The 16,258-nt window shown below is 42.0% G+C and overlaps 1 protein-coding gene across 5 annotated transcripts in view; it reads left to right on the top strand.

Moving 5' to 3' along the window:
- dgkh (diacylglycerol kinase, eta) overlaps window positions 1-16,258 on the top strand; it is a 250,084-nt gene that overhangs the window by 129,380 nt on the left and 104,446 nt on the right. Inside the window, exon 1 of one of the 5 annotated variants that reach the window (XM_078409366.1) lies at window positions 10,685-10,733. The exons of the other annotated variants lie outside the window; for them this stretch is intronic. Within the exon in view, the coding sequence (XP_078265492.1) occupies window positions 10,686-10,733 (48 nt within the window). The 5' untranslated portion in view covers window position 10,685. Of the gene's footprint in view, window positions 1-10,684; window positions 10,734-16,258 lie in introns of those variants that run through there. 5 annotated transcript variants of the gene reach the window in all.

Raw genomic sequence — 16,258 nt, forward strand, 5'->3', positions numbered from 1 at the left:
TGTCCAACAATCTATTTTGTGTAGAGACACAAGAGACTGCAGATGCTGGTATCTTGAGGAGAAAACAAAATGCTGGGGAAACAGGTAATATCTGAGGAAGGAAATGGACAATGTTTTCGGGTTGGACCTTCTTTCTTTGTGCCCCTCACTGTAAGAATTTGTTTGACAACAGAGTAATGTAACAGTCAGATGTTTACTCGACTAAAGGTGCCTTATAAATGCTTGTTGCTAATTAAAGGCTGAAAAACATTGGCTTGTTTGATAAATGCTCAATCTGCAGCTTGTTTTGATGTGCACTAATCTGAAATTGAGATATAACTCAGATTTCCAACTCGACCTGCCACAATATTTATTATATGGATGGAAGCATTTGGCACCAGTGCTTAAGTTGCACTTTGCTGTTGATATTAACAATCTTGCCTTCAGAAGCAAGATTTATATTACACCATCATCAGCACACTCTTCTAGCTCTCTATGCATATAAACATACAGCTCAAAAAATAAAAAAAGTGCACCTAATTGGATTTTGTTTGACTTTTCAGCAGTCAGTCTTGTTAGAAACTGGTGTTGTTTCCTCGGCGCAGTTATTTAAATCAGCTCTGAATCAGAAGGTTATGGGTTTAAATACTTATGCACAACACTTAGGCTAACACTTGTTCAGGTAGTGAGCGATTGTGGTATTATTGGAGTAGCAGTGTTTTAGGTGAACCGTTAAACTGAGGCTCTATCAGCCACTAGTTGTGAAAGGTCCTTTTTGTAGAACAGAGTCTGACCTGAGGTAAGAACAAATATTTTGTATTCAATAAGGAACATAAATGTGTTGTCTAAGCCCTTTTTACATAGCTATCGGAGCTTACGATATATAAATTCATTACTGTACATTACAATTTGGATTATACCTAAGCAATGCTTTGGCTAGAAGGAACTACTTCCTGTCTTGGCTAGAAAGGAACTACTTCCTGTCTTGGCTAGAGATCTAATTGGAAGGTTTATTATCCCTGCTATTTCAAAAGCTAATATTCTTTATATTTCTTCCCATTAGTTTTTTTTTGTATTCCTTCACCTGTTTTATTTGTGAAAATAGTGCCCAAGCTAATGATTGGTTCCACATCCACCTCTAGGGATAATGTACAGGCCATGAGTTCCCATGGATCTTAAATTTTTAAAAAAACCAACTACTTGTACCTGCTGGAACATATTTAAAACAAAAGTTTTAATCACAATGCTGAACACTGGTTTGTGTTCTTCTGACCCCTTTACTGACTATATTTTCAATCAGTTGGCACTTGGTTGCAGGCTACCTGTGTTAGGAATGCCTGACTTATGGACAACGTTACATATGAATGAGCTCCCATTCATTATATTATTAGATTCAAAAGTCCAATGAAAGAATGAATTTCCTCTCCCCCTCCCCCTCCCCCTCCCTCTTCCTCTCCTTTTAGTAATTGACTTTCTCGTCAATTTTATGTACTTTTGATACTATTCATTACAATATTGTGGTGGTATGGTTATCTTATTAAGTGATATTTTTGTATTGTGTATTATCTAATTTATGGCCAAAATCAACTTATGGATGTCTGTGAATTTGGAATCCGTTAGTTACCCATGGGTGTCTTGTACATTACTAATTATCAAGGAGATTAACTTTTAATATACTGAAAAATGTTAATGGGATGAATAGAAACATAACTGTTTGTGGTGAAGTCCTACAAACAGCTAACTTGTATTAGTTTATTTTTAATGTCATGTGTAGATCAGGGAAAGTCTATGTTTTACTGCTGTCCAGGTAAATCATACCATAATGTAAGTATATCAAGTAGTGCAAAATATAAAATAAACATAGTGCAGTATGTAGTGTTACTGCTTCATAGAAGGTGCAGATAAAATAAAGTGCAAGGACTGCAATGAGGTAGATTGGAAGATAGGGAAATTGATCCCTAGTATATGAGAAGTTTGTTCAAGAGTCCAATAATAACAGGGAAGATGCTCTTCCTGAATCCGGAGGTACGTACTTTCAAACTTTTGTTCTCCATGCCCAACTGGGGAGGGGATAAGAGAGAATGCTCAGGGTGTTCGTGGTCCATGATTATGTTGGATCCTTTCCCACTAAACTCTTTGGATCAGGTTTTGTTTAAGGAGGTGGAAATTACATTAAAGATGTAGTTCTAGAATTCTAATAATTGCCTTACAGTCATGCGTATGGAAAAAGTTTCAGCAATTGTTGGAACCTGTCCAAATAACCTTCTCAATCTGCACACATATAAATACGCGTCTACCAGATTGTGAATTCTGCAAGGAAGTCAAAGCCGATTAGGATTGTGGAGCAAATAACAGGTTTCTGAAAAAAACACAACTGGGTCATCTGTAGTGGAAAATGGACCATTCTTCCCTCCACAGATGCTGCCTAGCCTGACCAGCAAAGTTTCTTCAGTCTGTTTTTTGCTCAAGATTCCAGCAGCTGCATTCTCTTGTGTCATAGGATTATAGATGTAGCTTTATGGTTTCTTTTATGAATAAATGATTTTGCTCGTGTTCTTTCTCTTCTGCATTAGATTGGTTGTCTGTGAGTGGTCTTAAAGGAGAAGAGGCAGCTCACGGGTGTGATAATATTTCTAAAAGCTAATAGTGTTCTTTCATACTCAGGGGTGACAACTCTTGAAGTTCCTTCTATCATGTTCAAGCGCCTTAGTAAATGCAACATCTGATCACAGAGAAGCGTGCACTTAATTCACATTGTTTCTTGATTTTCCTGTTGAGTATGGAACTATACAATGCAAGAGGTGGATAATTGTGCCATCTCTAACAGGGCTATCTTATCTCTGCAAATCTCTTGTGTTCAAGATCAATTTCTTCTTAAAAGCTGCTGCTTAATCTGTTTCCAGAATCCTTTCCAACAATGCACTCTAGGTGAAAACAACTACCGTGTACACCCGCATTTCCAGGTTATGGAAATCCATACTTATGAAATTCACAAGTCACTGCCAAATGTTTTGAAATGTGGAATAAATGTTTACTCTCAAGAATTTATGTGAGAAAATATAACTACATTTTCACAAAATGTCATAGGAACAATACATTTTGTCAACGTTTGTGGAGGTTTCACGATACAGAAGATTGTGACGTAATGATATGCTGTATCTCTCTGGTTTGTTTGCCATTTCCTAAATCTGTCTTCTCATTAATGATCCAGTCTGCTGCAGAAGAAATAATTACATCAATATCAAAAAGGCCTCATACTTTTGACTGTCTCATATTTTACTTAGTGTTAATTAACATAATTTATCCAATATTCTAATATTTTGGACTATTTTTTGCCAAATTTTCCTTCACAGTATTTGACGGCACCTCAAATTGTTCAGCAAAACAATTGTCCAGTCTGGGTTTGGTCTCACCGATGTATATGCGTCCACATCTTGAACAACGGATATAGTAGATGAGGTTGGAGGAGATGCAAGTGAACCTCTGCCCAGCCTGAAAGGACTGTCAAGGACAAATTGGAGGATCATATTTTGCTTGGGCAGCTTACAGCCTAGTGGTGTAGGAAGAAAAACTGCAGATGCTGGTTTAAATCGAAGGAAGACACAAAATGCTGGAGTAACTCATCAGGTCAGGCAGCATCTCTGGAGAGAAGGAATGGGTGATGTTTCGGGTCGAGACCTTCTCCCTTCGGAAGGGTCTTGAGTCGAAAGGTCACTGGTTCCTTCTCTCCCAAGATGCTACCTGATCCGCTGCGTTACTCCAGCATTTTGTGTCTATCTCCAGTCAATGTAGGCCTGGGCGCCGCCTAACAGAGGTTGCATAGCAATCCGCCACCTGGCCCGGGTGGCCGCCATTGGTGGAGTGGGAGCACGCGGCCACTGGCTGGGTGAGGTCACGTGGGGCACGGGTGGTGACATCACCTTGTCCCGTATTTAGGGCCTCTTTATAACATGCTAATGGGCCATGCACTAGCTTAATCCGGCCCTGGTGCCTAGAATATACTGTAGAAGCTGACAGTGTTTTTGGATGATACAGTAAAGGGCCTGTCCCACTTAGGCGATTATAAGGCGACTGCCGACGACTAGGCTGTTGCCGAACGTTCGCCGGGGTGTCGCGGGCATGATTGTGAGGAGTCTTCAATTAATCGTAGCGGATCTCGGCACGTTGCGGAAAAAATTTCCAGATAGAAATTTCTCGGTGACAGCTGGCTTATTGCCAGGTATCCTAGTTTATTGCGGGCGCTTTCGTATGCTGTCCCCAGGTTTGGCAGGTTGTCGCAGATGCATTTAGAAGCACGTAATATTAAATTAAGAAAAGGCATCTAGAAGATCTATCTAGGCAACTATCTAGAAGATAGTTTTGTTTAACCAATTTATTTACCGTCAGGACATTTGACAGGTAGATTGGAGGCGACAGTTTGACGGTCAGGTAAGCGTGGGAATTTCGCGATGTTTCCGAAGACGGTGTAATCTCTTAGCCAGGTGCTAGTTTCACAAAAAAAGTAACTTGTATTGACCTGACTCGGCATTGTTGTGGTCATTGTCATAGGGTAAAAGAAAATTTTGGCGATCTGCTACGACTTTGACAGTCGCCAGCAGTCGCCTTAAAAATCATGTAACTGGGACAGGCCCTTAAGTTGGCATGAAAGGAATGAGGCCAAGGATATATCCTTGGGGAGAATCCAGAAGTTTTATTGCACACATGGGAGGAGAGGCTTTGAAGGTGCTGTTCTGATAGATTGGATGGATTTCGATTCACAGCTTAGAGTTCACTTAGATGAATTTGAAGAGGCATGGAAAATGAATAATGTCAGCAATCACATGAAAAGCTGCAGATGGGTTGTAAAGTATGAGTGTGACACATGATTTCTGTCACAACCACTGTAGATTAGTGAGTTAGAAAGCTCTTTCAGTTCCATACCAGGCACAGAAACCTGACTGAGTTCAAAATATTTGTGCTGGTTCTTTGTGCTTCTTCTATCTGAGAGAAATGATTTATTCATATTTGCATGAATTATGCAAAAGGTTTATGCAACTCCAGATGAATCCTCAAAAGTCTGAAGAAGCAACATCAATCACAATGGCTTTTCTACAGGAAGCGCTGCCTCAAAAAGGCAGCAAACATCTCCAAAGACCCACATCATCTCACCACCACCATCGGGAAGAAGGTGGAGAACGGTTACTGCAGGTTTCTAGATCAGCATCTTCCCATCAAACATCAGACTCTTTAATGACCTTGCACAACCCTAACCACAATCCTTCCTCAGCACCGACTACGATGGACTTTTGCACTACTGTTGCATTATGTACTTTGGTTTGCACTATCATGGCTGGTTCACCTAGAATAATTGATCATTTGTCGTATATTCATTTATTTGTTGTGTTATGTTTAACGTGCCTGTACATTTGCAGCAAACAAGAACTTTATTGTTCTGGCCCCAATGCACATGACAATTAAACACTCTCGACTCTCCAGTATATGTGGAGAGAGAACCAGAGTTCACGTTTCAGATAGACCAGTTGGGCTGAATGTCATGCTTGACATTTAAAAAAAAAAATCTTTTGTAGTGACCTTGCGAGGTTGTTGATCTATAATCCACAGACAGCCATTTATTAATGTGAAAATAGTTCAAATGCTTAAAAGCATGCCGTGTATTTACAGCTAATCTCCATTGTGCTATTCACTGCACTTTTTGAATTGCTTTTCGCTTCATCATTAAGATTGGATCTCAAGATAAGTGTATTATTTTGAAAGCATTTCCTCTTTCAACATTAACCAGAGGAAATAACATATTCCTCTGAGCCAGAAGCTTCTCATTTCTGTGCTTGTTCTAACAGGCCTATTGGTTGTTTTTAATCTCCATTAACTCAGTTAATGTGATCACATAAATTATATCCTGCCACTATATTTGATTTTAGATTTATTAACTGTCTGAAACAATTAATGCAGCTCTGCAGTTGGCAACATTAGATACATTTCTAGCAACAGAAAGCTTTAAGGGTTTTTTTAGGTAGAATTGAACTGAATGAGACAGGAATATTAAGCTGACACATTTTTTATAATACCCCATGTGGTGACGAGAACAGCTGCATTTGCTGATGGGCGAATGGAATTTTGCTTGTAGGCAGCTGCAGTTTGAATATTGTTCTTTGTCTCTTTATCCATTTACAGGCTTTCTTAGCTGCTTGAGAATTAAACTTTGCACAATTTATTTTCAATATATATATATTCTGAAACACGCTTACAGAGAAGTGCGGCCACTTGAAACCTCTGTACTATCTGAAGATTTAATGGTTCATTGGTACTTTATTATCACATGTACTGAGGTAGAGTGAAATTCATTTTTGTACACAGTTCAGTACAAGTATCTCTAGACACAAGCTCTGAGATACATCTTAGATAGGGGCGTGGCTGTGTTCTGCAGCTGCGGCTCACCGGCAGTCTCTCTGTTTTTTTGTTGTTTTTTTGTCATTGTTGTCGTTAAATGTACGTTTTGTTTTATTTTTAACTCTGTATATGTGGGGGGTGGTGGGGGGGTTGGGGGAAACCTTTTTTTCAAATCTCCTCCTCAACGGTGATGCGACCTTTACCGTGTCGTATCTCCGTTCGCGCTACGGCCTAACATCGTGGAGTCGGCGGCCTCCAGCTGGGATCGACCTCAAAGACTCCGGTCGCAGGGCCTGGGACTTACCATTTCGGAGGCTTCGGCCGTGGGCCCTGCAGACCGCAACATCGGGAGTTCGCAGGTCCCTGGCTGGCGACCGGCTTTCGGGAGCTCCAGCCATAGCAGCTTCAACCGCCCCGGAGCGCGAGGTACGATCGACCCACTCGCAGGCCCTTCATCGCCCTGCGTGGCCCGGCCGTAGCACTTTCCATCGCCCGGTGGGGGCTCAGGACTTTCATCGGCCTGCTTGGCTCGGCCCTGGGACTTTCCATCGCCCAGTGGGGGCTCAGGACTTTCATCGGCCTGCTCGGCTCGGCCCTGGGACTTTCCATCGCCCGGTGGGGGCTTCAAAAAGTTGGGAGCCTCGATCACCTCGTGGCACCACGGGAGAAGAATGAGGAGGAGATAAGACTTTGCCTTCCATCACAGTGAGGGTATGCCTAGAGCAATCACTGTGATGGCTGTTTGTGTAAAAAATTATATCTGTGTGTCTTGTGCTTTTTAATGTCTACTGCCGGACCCTGACGTGAGAGGACGCTGGCGTTGTGTATTCGCCGCTTTTCCGTCAGGATAGTTTGTCTGTTTGTTTCTATGTTAATTGTTTTTGTAAAGCGCTTTGAGCATGCGATAAGGCGCTATATAAAATAAATGAATTATTATTATTATTATTAGATAAGCATCTCAGATACAGTATAAGTGTACAGTAGTAGTAATAGTACACTGAAACACTAAACAGAGTCACCAGATTTGACACCATTTTCAAGTCCCAGATATAAGTGCAGGGTTCTTGACCTGAGCATGAAGGCCCATTGTCATTGGCGGTGTTACAAGGTCGGCCTGGTTAAGTGTAGCCATTGGTGTCCTCCACTTTTCTGTGCCGTTACTGGTCATCTGGTCCACTTGCTCAACCTCTTGGAGTGGCGCCTGGTCCAGCCGAACCCAAGGCTGTTACAGGGCCTCCAGCGGTCAACTCCACCATCGAGGCAGTGCACTGCCTCCCACAGCCATTCTGCTTATCATAGGCATTGAGCTATTTGTGCCCAATACAAAGCAGCTGCTATGCTATTCTGGTCTCTTGTCCACATTCAGTCCTTGTTGTGATTATGTTCCATAAGGCATTTGTTTACAAGATCATGTCATTTGGGCTATGTGGGTTTAAAACCATGAGCTCATTCAAAACATGGTTCTCCTTTTCTTGACACACTCAATTTCTTGCTAATCGATCACTGATTAAACTGGATCAATGACTCAACTTTCTTGAAGTTTAAAGAGATTCAGCATGTCACTGAATACTCGTTATAAACTTTTACAGATGTAATGATTGCATCATAGCCTGTTATAGCAATCCAGGAACACAAGAGGCTGCAAAGAGTGGAGGATTCAGCCCAGTCTATCATGGCACAAACCTCCCCTCCGTCAAAGGCATCTGCATCAATTGCTGCCTCAAGAATGCGATATCTGTCATCAAGGATCCCCAGCTTCTGGGACCTATCCTCTTATCACTGCGACTGTCAGGCAGGAAGTACAGAAGCCTGAGGTTTCACACCATCAGGTTCAAGAACAGCTACTTTCCTCCAACTGTCAGATTCTTGAACTGACCTGCACAACCCTAATCTTGCACTACCATGGACTAACATTTTTCACTGTGATTTGCACTAATGTCCTTTTTACACATTCTTCGTTCTTTATTTTAGCACACTCCTCTTCCTTTAAAAAAATGTAATTGATATTTATGTATAATGTATGTTTTTTGTGTTTGAGCCAATGCGCCTGTGAGGCTACAGCAAGCAAGATTTCCATTGTACCTGTACCTCACCATACTTGTGCATATTACATTAAATGCAACTTGACATGACGCGACGTGACTTGGCTTCAGGTCTGTGCCAGTGTCTCAGTTTTTCAAATTTTTAATTTTTGTTTTTAAATCAGAGTGAAAGTAATTGTTGAATCAATGGAACTCTCCACATCCTAGCGCTCAAAAGAGGTCGCTGGAGAGATGGTGACAATTTGGGCTATATTTACAAAATTGCCTTGGTTCTGGATAGCCCCAGGCAGCTAGAAAACTGCAACTGAAGGAAGAACGGAAGAAACGGCTGGAATCTGTTACTAAAAAAAGTATCAAATCATAATACAATTAGGCAATTCAACACAACTCTGAAAGTGAAAAGGTGTTTGACAAATTGATTAGAGTTCTATGTGAGTTTCCTCTGGATGCTTCAGTTCCCTCTGACATCCCAAGGTTATGATAGGTTAGTAGGTTGCTGTAAATTGCCCCTCATGTGTCGGTGAGTGGTAGAATCTGGGGGGGGGGGGGGGGGGGGGAGTTCATGGGAATGTGGGGAAAATAAAAAGTTGGAATTAATGTAGGATTTAATAAATGGGTGGTTGGTGGTTAGCACAGCAGACTCAGTGGGCTGAAAGGGCCTGTTTCTGTACTTTATGATTGTATGAATATGAACACAATATATAGGGGTTAAGGCAGTACACAACAATAACTGGTAGAAGATAGCTGGAAGAACTCAGCGGGACGGATCCCATCAATCTCCACCCTTCTGTCCCCCATCTGACTGTAGGCGAGGGAAGGGTGGAGATAAGGGCAGATGTTCGGAGGTGATGTGGAGAACAAAAGGCTGTAGGTTCTGGAAACATACAGCCATACTTCAGCACAACTTGCTCATGCCAAACATGCCGCTCTATCTATACTAGTCCCACCTGCCCACATTTGGCCCATATCCCTCAAAACCTTTCCTATCCAAGTGTTTTTTAAATTTTGCAATAGGACCTGCTTCTACCACCCCCTCTGGCAGCTCTTCCATATACCCACTACCCTGGCAGTAAAAAAGTTGCCCCTCAGGTTTCTATTAAATATTTTCCCTCTCACCTTAAACCTATGTCCCCTTGTTTTTGATTCCCCTTCGCTGGGTAAATGATTCTATATTTACCCTCTCTATTCCCCTCATTATCTTATACCTCTCGAAGACAACCCCTCACCGCCCAGTGCTCCAAAGAATAAAATCCTAGCCTGCTCAACCTCTCCCTATAGCTCAGGCCCTCAAATCCTAGCAATATCCTCATAAATCTTCTCTGCACTATTTCCAGCTTAACAGCATCCTTCCTGTAACAGGGTAACCAAAACTAAACACAATACTCCAAATACAGCCTCGCCAACGGTCTGGAAAACTGGAACATAGCATCCAAACATCTGTAACATCGTGACCAAAACGGAACACAATACTCCAATGTGGCCTCACCGACGTCGTGTATAACTGCAACATGATCTCCCAACCTCAATGCAATTCTCTGACGAAATGCCAATGTATCGAAAGCCTTTTTGTCCACTCTATCTGTGAGGCCACTTTAAAGGGACTATGTACCCGCACTCTTAGATCCTTCTTTCTGCTCGACGACGCTTCCCAGGGTGAAAGTCTATTTGAAAAGAATTCAAATTGTTCGTGCTTGCCCTGATTGGAAGCGGGAATCAATTTGCTCTTTGATGCTGAATCTCAACAGTTGCTCGGTGCAGGTACGGTTGCATTGGTGGCCCGGTCCTGACTCTGCGTCCTTCAGTTGAGTTCCTCGCTGGGTAACCCAACCTAGAAGAGACGCAGGGAACTGCGAATGCTGGAATCTTCAGCAAAACACAGCGGAGAGAAGAGAAAGGCAGTGAACGTTTCGTGTCGTGATCCTTCTTCACTAATGCATCCTGACATGCTGATTTACTCCAGTAAGTTGAGCTTTTTTTTTGTTGTTGTAAATCAGCATTTGCAGTTTCTTGTGTCTGCTGGTAACTGACTGACTGACTGACTGCCAGCCTTCCTGTCCGCCTCACTGGCTGAGCTTCCCCTTGGGAAGGGAAGGGGAGGGGAGGGAAAGAACGCTTCACAGCCAAACCAAGCACTTATTCGGCTTCAGCACTAATGGACAAAGTGTTTCTCTTCGCGTAAGTCACCTGATCAGCCTGGGGAGCTCTGGGCTGTCAGAGAGGGGAGCAGAAAGTCTGTCTGTCGGTCTATCTAGGCGGCAATGTCTGGGCCAGCGGCGGATGAGCAGAGCACTGGAACTCTGGCTCCCCACTGCACCAGGGAGCGCGGTGAGTGAGTGAGTGAGTGAGTGCTGCACTCTCAATGCTATTGTTCTCACTGTTGTTTCTTCCACTTACCTGCTTCACAGTAAGTTAGAGCTCCGCGACTTCTTTAATGGCACGCAGCTAAACGGGAGAACTAGTGTTGGCAGATACCTGCGGACGAAGGTCGTCCCCGATGATGATGATGTTGAGAGTTTGCGGCAGCTGACGCCAGTTGCACTTCGCTTATATTTAGCCTGTTGTTGAGCAGGATTGTTGTTCCTGCCTGCAGGAAGCGATTTGGTAGACGTGCCCGGGGACTGAAAGTAAAGGGAGTTAAGGGGTCCTCTTGTAATGTTTTGGGACCAGAGTTCTGCCCTGCCCCGACTTTGTTCAGAGAAAGGAGTTTGCCAGAGCTGCTTGTTGTAGAGCTGTCTGCGCCGGCAGAGCCAGATTAATCCACCCCAAGTCATCAGAAGCAAATAAAATACTGCCGTTGCTGAACATCCGAGAGAAAAGCCCAGAAACAATTATCAATGCAGAGGGATAACGTTGATTTTGCCCGAAAATAAAGCGTTTTTTACAATAACTTTACAACAAACAATGAAATAAACACGGGGCAAGATGAATAGGTATTGGACGAGACAGGTCTTCTACAGATTTGGTGAGCAGTGATGGTTCTGTGGGATAATTCAATGGTGCCGTAACATACGGCAGGAGGCATTGTAAATGGTGTCAGTAGAAAGGTATCCAATGCACTTTACTATTTAAAGATATTTTTTCTTAAACTGTTTTCAGTCTTTTTTTCCCCTTATCTTGGTTTCATGATTCTATCCATTGATTCCATTTTATCCCCACTTTCCTCACTTGTTCACACTCAAGAAGCCCGATACCATCCAGGACAAAGCAACGAACTCGATTGGTATCCCAGCCACTATGCTCAACATTCGCTCTCTCAATCACCAATACACCTTTGATACAGTATGCACCAATTCAAAATACTCTGCGATTACCTGCCCAGGCTATTCAAACAGCACCACCCAAACCCACAGCCTCTGTCACCGGGAAAAGAAGGCAGCAGGTGCATGGTAACACCATTGCCAGCATTTTTGTTGCTGGGTCTAAATCCTGAAACTCCCTGTCCAAAAGCAATGTGGGAACATATTCACCAGGAGAGCTGTAAAAGCTACTGATGGGAGCACCCCCACCTTCTTAGGCAATCAGGGTAGAGAAAGGTAAAACAGACCATGCTAGGGATCTGGAGCAAACCCACAAGTCATCCAGTCAGGATGGAAAGGAAGGAAAACTAATGAGAGTCAAGACCTGAAACAGCAGCATCCTTATTTTCTATGTATATGTCACTTGACATGCTGCTTGTTTCGAGTACTTTTGGTTTATATTTAATTTTTAATAAACGAATTGAACCTGAACCGCAATGCTGTCTGTGTGCTTCTAATGCAGAAAATGGATCCCCTTCGCATTTCCTCTAAACAGCAATATTTTTAGAATTGCTAATTTCATGATTCATTGATAGTTCTAGAGTTCCCTCCTCAAATTTTCACCTCCCTCTGTCACTTCTTTTGTAAAGCATAACTTTGGCCAAGATTGTTATCGCATGTCTCGATATTGCTATGTAATAATGCTTTTGTTAAATTCCAGTAAATTTGTTTTACAATGAAGGTGCTATTGTAGCATAAATGTGAGTTTGTCTTTTGAATTCCATACAGCTTTCAAAGGTGTCAAAAATAGCATGGCATGAAGTTCTTACTCATGAGAGGATTAACATGTCTGAAGAAGGGTCTCAACCCGAAACGTCACCCATTCCTTCTCTCCCGAGATGCTGCCTGACCTGCTGAGTTACTCCAGCATTTTGTGAAAAAAACATGTTTTATATACTTTCCATTTTGAATTTTTTTTGGCTTTATTTTATGTTTGAAAATAACCATACTCTTCCAACCCCCATTACGAAAATGAAATTTTGAATTGAACTTGTATTGCATATGGCAGTCACTGCAAAGATGTAGAATTCAGCTAAGAAGCTGCAAACAGTTTTGGAGGTTTTCTGAGGAAACAGATCCCTGTAGATATCACATGGGTTACCATTGCTGCTGTGGTGTAAACCTGCTATGTTGTCAGGCTATCAGGATTGGTTTCGAATCTTGAGAATTTAAAAACTAATCTCTGGGTTGCCACAGCAAATAATCTGAGGAAAAAAGCAAGTATTAATTTCAGTTCCTTTAAACGATTTCATTTATTTTTTAAATATTGGAGGTGGATATGTAAATTTGACTGATAATGGAGCATCATGCAGCCGTGACACATTTTTATTCAGATTCTGATTAGAATCTTGAAGATGATTGTGTTAGGTTAGAAATTGAGATTGGAAATTGAAGCTCAGTTGATAAAACCTCCAGGGATAGGTGCAGGATTATGTGGAATAAGTCATTTTTCAAAACGTTGACAATATTGTCTCATTAATTCTCAGAGCATTCAGCACAGCCACGAATGGTAATTGGAAATGCTGGCTCCATATTATTTTGCCTGTCTCCTCATTCCTTATATGGTGATAGCCCAGAGACAGGTGGAAAGGAAATAATATCCTGGAATCTAAAATAAGAACGGAAAATGTAGGTGAAATGTAGCAGCTCTGGCACTGTTGTAGAAAGAGAAGGTTTCAGTTAATGCTTTGGGTGAAGGACAATTGGCACAATTGTCAAAGATTTTTTGACAGGACTATTGACTGATTCCTTTCCACAGATGCTGCCAGACTTGCAAAGTGTTTCAAGCATTTACTTTGATCATCTATATTTCACATGGTGGGGAATTTAGAAATATCCCCAGGGATGAACATTTGCAATGGTTGTTCACCTAAAAAAAGCTAATTTTGTAATACTGCTGCGTGTGAATGAGATTTTGAGTGAAACATTTAAATAAATAATTTTATTGCTTCCTTATCGTTATGGAACATCTACTGTGCTGCAAGGGAATTTTGTTTAACATTGTGTCTGAAATTCAAAGAAGCATTGATTCATTCTTCCTAAGCTCATAAATAAAAGAGGCTGGGCAGTCTTTGGAAGACTTTCCAGAAAATCACGACTGTCTCTGGAGAACTAGCCAGTCAGTCAGTCAGTCAGCTAGTGCAACAGTGAGTGACGATTTTCTGGTGTAGCTAGTGGAATCGATGTTTCACAGCTCCAGTTTCAATCCTGACTTGCTGTTTGTGTGGAGTTTGTACATTCTTCCTGTGACAGCGTGGATTTCCTCCGGCGCTCCTATTTCCTCCCATGACTCAAAGACATGCATGTTGACAGGTTAATTGGCCACTGTAAATTGTGTAGCTGTGATAGAATTTGCAGTGGGGGTTAATGAATGTTAATAGGAATGTGGGGAGAATAAAAATGAATTAATGTAGTTTCATTTTGTTTATTATTATTGTCAGTGAAAATCTTTTTAGTGTGTTGTCCAGTCAAACAAAAGACTATACATGATTACAATCAAGCCACACAACAGTGTACAGATCAAGGATACAACATATAGTGCAAGATAAAGTGCGATAAAGTCCAATTAAAGACAGTTCAAAGGTCTCCAATGAGATAGACGGGAGGTCTGGACCACACTGTAGCTGGTGAGATGATGGTTCAGTTGCCTGACCTGGAGGTTTTCAAACTTCTGTACCTCTTGCCGGATAGAAGAAGGAAGAAGAGGGATTGATTGGGGGTGAGACTGATCCTGAATCATGCTGTTGGCCTTGGAAAGGAGATTGGTTTCAAGGTTTCAAGGTCAGTTTATTGTCACATGTACCAATTAAGGTATAGTGAAACTCAAATTACCATACAGCCATACTAAAAAAAAGCAACAGGACACCCAATTACATAAAAATTAACATAAACATCCACCACAGCGGATTTCCCACGTTCCTCACTGTGATGGAAGGCAATAAAGTCTAATCTCCTTCCTCTTTATTCTCCCGCGGTCAGGGCAGTCAAACCATCCACAGTGAGGGTGATCGAAGTTCCCGCAGCCCATGATCGAAGCCTCCGCGTCGGGGCGATCGAAGCTCCCGCGTTGGGGCGGTCAAAGCTCCTGCACTTGGAGCTCCCAAATTCGGTCTCTGACTAGAGACCGCGAGCTCCACGATGTTAAAGTCCGCAGGCTCCCGCAGTTGGAGCTCAGAGGTCGATCCCTGGCAAAGGGATCGCGGGCGCCACGATAGTAAGTTCGCAGGCTCCCGCGGTGGAGCTCTTGAAGTCGTTCTCCAGCAAAGGCTGCCAACTCCTCAATGTTAGGCCGCAGTGTGGACGGAGATACGATACGGGAAAAAATCGTATCTCCGTCGACATAAAAGATTAGAAAAAGTTTCCCCCAACCCCCCACCCCCCCAATAAAACAAGCTAAAGAACACTAAAACATACATTTAACACACACATACAAACAAACAACAAAAGAAGGAAGGGACAGACAGACTGGTGACGAGGCAGCCATTGCTGGCCCCACCCAGTTTGCGTGATGGTCAGGATTATGTAGCTTTAGTGTTGACAGGAATTTGATGGTCTGCATGGATTTGGGCCAAATAGGCCTTGCTGTTTGACTGTCCTAGTGGCTTCCTGCGTTGTGCGAAGCTCCTAAATTGACTAAGAGAGTCTGAAGGGAATGTTAATTAAATAAAACTTCCAAATGCTACACATATGTCCAAAATCAGAAATATGTTTGTCAGTATGTAAAGGGAGATGAATGAGGGAGAGATTGATTCTGAACGAAACTGATTTCTGTCAGGTGGAGAGAAAAGACCCATGGGAGTATTCTTAAGTGGAACAAATTTCTCTATACCCTGGATAATATATATTCAATAAAAGTTGTTGAAATAATTAAGTCATTTGTTTGTCAGATCTTGTGCACATATTAGTCGTATTCCTTTAACCACACCAGTGACTTACAAAGTTGTATTGATTTCGTTTTGCTCGAGAATGTGGTTGCCATATTATGTGCAAAAATAACTTGTACTGTGTAACTGATATGGATTTGTAATGCTGGCTCTAGCATATTTTGATCTATCATGGGACATTGCAAATAGGAATGGATGGGACATGGTTGCTTTTTATTTCTGAAGGACTCTGCACTGTCTTAAGAATATGCATAATGTTTTGTAAAAGTAAGTTTGTTTGTTCTTATTGTGATGCTCATAGTCAGACTCTGGCAAGCCTTGTCAAACCCGGTTGTTTCACTACATCTAAAAAATAAGAGTGCCCTGGTCAGTATAATAATGCAAAATCAAAAAGATTACAACTTCAGCACCCTGTTCAGCAATCTTTCAGTTTTCAAATTTCACATGCTCATGTTAAAGCCCAGCTGTATGTCCTTGATCTTCCTATCTTTGTAGCTGCTTTCAGCCCCTAATTCTCGCTCTGTAGTTCGACAATGCTGTTTTATTATAGCGTCAGAGAGAGATGAGCAGGGAAACAAACCAAGTCTGCGCTGAACCAAAAGTACCCATTTACACTAATCTGCATTTACAAAAAAGAACTGCAGATGCAGGTTTATACTAAAGATAGACA

This window comes from Rhinoraja longicauda, chromosome 12, assembly GCF_053455715.1.
Source record: "Rhinoraja longicauda isolate Sanriku21f chromosome 12, sRhiLon1.1, whole genome shotgun sequence".
Taxonomy (NCBI): Eukaryota; Metazoa; Chordata; class Chondrichthyes; order Rajiformes; family Arhynchobatidae; genus Rhinoraja; species Rhinoraja longicauda.